The sequence below is a fragment of the Nanorana parkeri genome, unplaced genomic scaffold, assembly GCF_000935625.1.
Source record: "Nanorana parkeri isolate BGI_ZX_2015 unplaced genomic scaffold, ASM93562v1 scaffold383, whole genome shotgun sequence".
NCBI lineage: Eukaryota > Metazoa > Chordata > Amphibia > Anura > Dicroglossidae > Nanorana > Nanorana parkeri.
The window spans coordinates 632,388-638,390 of record NW_017306651.1 but is presented as its reverse complement, the minus strand read 5'-3'; the positions used below and the strand labels follow the sequence as shown (position 1 = coordinate 638,390).

The window sequence follows — 6,003 nt, the reverse complement described above, 5'->3', positions numbered from 1 at the left end:
TTCTCTTCACTTTGCTCAGTGAAGCTTTGAAAATGAAAGATAGAAGCTGATTGGTTAAAATAGGCAACGGCTTCAGATCCTGTCTGCTCCTGTTTTGATATATTCCCCTCATAGTGCCCAGCAGCTGTCACTTACTGCAGGTTCTACTCTGATCAAGGTCTAAATGGGGAAGTATCTCCACTCAAGGCCACAAGCCGAGCATTTTATTGGTACTGGTACAGGGGGAAAAATGACAGCTCAGCTTAGCTCTTTCCTGGAGCAAGGTAAGAATGTTTTACTTTATGTTGCAGCACATCCTGTCAGTATGGAGGCTCGGGCAGATGGAAGATGCATGAGAAATTAGATCCAGGCTCCACCAAGGAAGAAAAAAAAATTATAAAAAAAATAATATAAATATATATGTATCCTGGAAATAAATCCCAAAGTTTCCCCAGGACGCAACAATGATGTCGGATGATCTGGAAGACATTTACAGTACCTTCACTGTGCAAAAGCTCAAAATGATGATGTTTATTGACAGGTTTACAGCAGCCACAACCATTAAGAGTCTAACTTTCTTTGCTTTATGTCAAATGGTGTCTTAATCTGCCTTAATCTGGCTGTATCTGTAAAAATAAATTAAAGCAACTGGAGTTGTATTTTCCTTGAGGACGTTTTGCTGGTTATTATACTAGCTTTCTCAATTTTCTAGTCCAGTTACTTTGATTTATTTTTACAGATATACTATTACCAGGATGAATGAGAACCTTCACAAACATAATCTGGTTTTGTTCTGTCACCTTCTGTGGCTGCCCACCATAGATCTGACTGTTTGTGTCACTGACTTGAGAATGTAGGTTGAAATCAAGGTGGCACTGTGTTCATTATAACTTCCCCATTCTGTTTAAATAGTTTTATTATTGTCACCAGGTATTTTTCTTTGTTCCTGTTGGTTGCTAGCAGCATCCAAGGGAGAAAAGGGCAAGTGACTATTTTCAGTTGTTAGGGCTGTCATTGAAGTAAACCTATCGGTGCCCTGCAAAGGTGTGCTTTAATGGAGAACTATTGGTAGAGTAAAATGTACTCTTCAGAATAATTCGAGCTAGCTTGTGACACAGTAGCTGTCACACACCGGCTCTATAGCTCAAGAAATAAGTTTCCACCTGCAGAGAACGTTGACTGTCAGTCACAACTCCCGCAGGATTCCTCTCTCCCCTCTCCATTCCACCAGCACTCATTGGAGGGACAGAAAGGAGAAGGGGGCGGGAACAGCTGGCTCTGGTTCTAGAGAGGCAGAGCCAGCTGTCAATCAGTCAGCGTGGTGGATTCCAACAATATTATCATTATCTTTCCCATCTGCAGCGTGGCTCTATGCTCTCAGAATATAGTGGACATTAGCCGGCTATTTGCTGCGTTCAGGACACAGGAGGACATTAGTAAATGTCCTCCTGTGACCCAGAAGAGAACTATAGCCAATAAAAAGGTTTGGCTATAGTTCTCTTTTACCATAAATAGACACTGCTTTGATTCTTTGGTTTTAATACATCTGCATTGTAAATCTTCCACAAAAGTTTTCTAGCGCATTTATTTACCTCATAAATACACACAAGAAATATACAATATGTTTTCAATACATTATAGTTTTGCCCTGCAGTCAGAGCTTGTGATTTCACCCAATGGATCTCTATCAAACATACTGCAAATGACAATCAATTGCCAATGCATCCAAAATGCACCTATAATGTGCCTGACAGATGCACAGTGGGGAATTATGTGCTGGGAGTCATATTGTGTTTTCTCATTTCAGGCAAATGTAAACAGTAAAGCAAACAATTCTTTAAATGTATCAGAAAAAAGAAGTTTGGTTAAACACTACTGAATCCAAAAATACTAAAACTACTTCTTTGTTAGGAACCATGTTAAACTTCAAAACACTGAATTCTACTATGGGTTAGCTGATGGGACAGAACAGCAGATGCATCCTGCCTTATAGCAGGATATGCCTGATTGAAATATCGGACTGATCTGAAATAAGTTGTCCCTCTAACTCATTCAGCCTGAGTTATTTAATTCTGTAAACAATAGCTTTTTGTTTTTGTTAATGCTATATAAATGGATATGGGAAAAGGAGACTAGAGCCCCACTGTAATAACCAATCACATACTACTGTTCACATTGTTATTCCCTTCCTCTTACAAGAGGGATAATGAATGGGAAATGAATGAATGGTTAGGCAAAAGCAGCATTTTTTAACCCGCTTACCCCCTCATCCCCCTCCTCTTTTCTTCAACATGGCTAAGCTCCAGCCTGCCTCTCATTTTAACCTATATATTAACCCCTTACCACCCTTATTCTGCACATTTGTCCATTGACCCCCTCCACCCTCTCACTGTATGTGACCTGTACATTAACCCCTTCACCTTCTGGTCCCTACCCAGATAGCAAGAAATTGTGCTGCAAGTTTGAAAATGACTTGCTAAACTATTGCAGACTTGCCAAGCTTCACAATTTTGTTGCACAATTACAGTAAGTCTGCATTGCAAGTCTCCAGACCAGCGAGCTTGCAGAGTTCTTGCTAAGACCTGCAGGACTCTTGCTGTAGACTTGCCAAGCAAATTTGCTACAAATTAAAAAAGTGTCAACTAGAACTTGTGCTGCAAGTGTTCTGCAAGTCTACAACTTGCCAGGAATGTGTGCAGCAAGTTAACAAAATTACAATTTAACCCTGACACAAGTTTGTGGCAAGTTATCCTTGCTATCTTGGTATATGTATGACCTGATGTACGGTATCTAGTACACCATTAACCAAGCTCGATGGCTAAACTCTACCAAAACCAGCATGTTTCTTCATGTCCAAAAAAACTGTGTAATAAAAAAAATGTAAAACCCTGTGGTTATTAAATACTCCCAAAAGAAAACTCTGTGTCCAAAAAATGGTATAAAATTAATTTGGGTACAGTGGTGCATGAAAAGTAATTATCAGTCAAACTATCACAGTACAGAAAGCTGAAAAGTGGCCTAGAAACAAAAGGCTTTTAAAGGCTGGTACTCAAGTAGTTAAATTGCAGTTGGCCTTTAAATATCTGCTGCTGTTTTAATACAAGACAATTAGGATGCATTGGTGGGTATCATTTAATTACTAACAGTTACTTATTGTAAAATAGCTTTTCTTTTAATTAGACCGGAATTGTTCTTTGAAGTGTTAATTAAAGACATTGTATTCTCAGATTCTGGGCGCCTACCTCATGCTGCCATAGTATCAATCGTTGTAGGTGCCATCCTTCTGGCTTCCTGGGCTGCACTGTGCTGGATTTTAGTTTGCAGAGGGTAAGTTGTGGTTACATATGTACATCTGCGCTTTCCACTTATTGTGCATTTGTTTACTGTCAATCAGTAGGATAACAAGTCTCTTGTACAATCTCACCTGCGGATGATTGACAATGTAATGTCACTAACCTGCCAGTATCGCTATGCCCCAGTGAGTGTATGCATGCCTTTACATCTGTATCTGTGTATTTCTACCTGAGTGCATGGGGCTCCATCTGCCAGTTCTCTCCTCTCTGGATAACATCGTCAATCATTCTCTGTGTTTTTGCCAGGGAAGCCCCAAATCCATTCATTTGGACCTGTCGGCCTTCTATAACCTCGTGTAAAACACAATTTAATCTACGTAAAGAAATTAATAAAATGCACTGAAAATAAAGGTATAACAATTTGTACATTATATAACATTTCAGAAGTTATTTTGTGTCAGCATTTCCTGGAATATTGCCAGAATACTTTAAATGTCATGCAGCACATAGATCATATAATAATAATAAAAAAGTTAGTAGTATTAGAAAGCATGGTTTGGTGGGCGTGGCTTTGGCGGCAACGGAGATGGCCGCTTAACTCAGGAGCTCCTGCTCACCTGCACCCAGCATCGCCTTCTGCAGCCCTCCTCTCGCAGACATGGGGAAGATTGGCCAACAATACCCTCCTGGGAAGACTCCTGGACAGAAGGGAGACCCGCTGGCCAAACAGGTACCGGACTCACATGCACACAACATGGCGGAGATGGCCCCTCACACGCGCCAGGCCGAGACGCTGGATCCCGGAGAGTCCTCCCTGCACGAGTACATCAGGCACTTACCCACCCGGTCTGACCTGTCATCCATGACGGCGGACATAAAGGACACTCTGCACTCCGTTGTAACGGAGCTTCGCAGAGACATTCAGGATATAGGCCTCCGCCTGCATGTAGTGGAACGGGCGGGTGCCGACAGAGATAGGGAAATACGCACCCTGCAATCCAAACAAGTCGTCACATCTCACTCCCTCATCACCATGCGGAGGCAGCTTGAAGACCTGGACAACAGAGGCCGTAGGTCCAATATCTGCGTCCGAGGCCTCCCAGAGTCATTGCTACCTGATATGGTCCCAGCGTCCCTCCTAAGGCTCTTCAACGACTTACTGGAACGACCCCTGGATTCCCCTATTGAATTTGTACGCGCACACCGAGCGCTTAAACCGCGGGCAGCGATGGAGGAAGCCCCTCGTGATGTCATCTGTTGCCTACAGAGCTTCCCCTTGAAGGAAGAAATCCTACAAAAAGCAAGACGCAGAGGCGCTGTATTCCACGACGGAACGGAGGTGAAACTGTTCCAAGATCTCTCAGTGCATACACTGCAGCAAAGGAGAGCCCTCCGCCCCCTGCTTGATTGCCTGCGACACCACGGCATCGTGTACCGCTGACGCTTCCCCTTCTGCCCGTCGGCCACTCATAGAGGTAAAACGGCTCTCTTACGCACCCCAGATTACCTGGACACCTTCTGCTCCCTACTGGATCTCCTCCCAGTCGCCATTCAGGACTGGTATGATGATCTGAAGCCTCCATCTCTTACAACGCAGGACCGAAGAAGATCCCCGCTCCGCCCAACCACGCCGCCACTACAACAAACCTCTCCGCCAGATCGACAGGATCACAGAAACGCCAAGAAACAAAGATCATCCGCATCTAACTCCCGTACCTACACCATGCCACCCAGACGCGACGAAGACAATAAAATAGTCTCCCTTAATGTGAAGGGCCTCAATGCACCAATGAAACTATCATCCATCCTTGGAGACCTCTCCAGACAGTCAGCCTCCATTGCTCTACTCCAAGAAACGCACTTTAAACATAACAAGATCCCCAGACTCGCTAACCACCACTTTCATTCGTCTTTCCATGCCTCGTCACCTTCCAACAAATCGAGAGGTGTTTCAATCGTCATTCACAAACATGTCCCTTTTATACTGCAGGAGGAACTCAAAGATCCTGAAGGGCGCTATCTAGCCCTGAAAGGTCTGATAGGCCAGACCCCTGTCACAATTGCGTCGGTGTACTCGCCTAAAAAACCCCATGCCTCGTTCCTGAGCAGGTTTATCTCTCGCCTCTCCGACTTTGCTGAAGGGGTTCTGGTGGTGGGAGGAGACTTTAATGCCCCGCTGGAACCACTACTTGATACCTCCGACAAACACTCCTCCCTACCATACCGGACGCTCAAATTTCTGAAAAAGCACCTTGCCAAACTACACCTGTGTAATACCTGGATGACACTCCACCCAACCGAAAGAGACTACACCTACTATTCGCACATACACTCCAAATATTCACGTATAGACTATATCTTCGTGTCACAATCTGACCTGCCCAGACTTATAGCTTCCACAATAGAGAATATAGTTTCCTCAGATCACGCCCCGATCTCCGCTACCCTCAATATCGCCTCACCGACCCTTAGACAATCAACATGGCGTTTGAACCCCTCCTTATTGAAGGAACTTCCCCATGTCGCAGCGCTCTCTACTGAACTGACTGAATACTTCACCTTTAATGCCAACGGGGAAACATCTCCCTTGATCACCTGGGAGGCACACAAGTGCTTCATCAGAGGACGATTCATTTCACTAGCGGCCACCATCAAGAGGGAGAGGATGAAACAAATCCAAACCCTCACCTCCAGAATTCGCCTTTTAGAAGCAACTCACAAAAAAACCCTG

The 6,003-nt window shown here is 44.1% G+C and overlaps 1 protein-coding gene across 1 annotated transcript in view; it reads left to right on the top strand.

The window, feature by feature from the left end:
- Window positions 1-6,003, top strand: part of TPO (thyroid peroxidase) — an 87,975-nt gene that overhangs the window by 78,614 nt on the left and 3,358 nt on the right. The window contains exon 12 of the mRNA XM_018559228.1: window positions 3,207-3,306. Coding sequence (XP_018414730.1) covers window positions 3,207-3,306 — 100 coding nt within the window. The remainder of the gene's footprint in view (window positions 1-3,206; window positions 3,307-6,003) is intronic.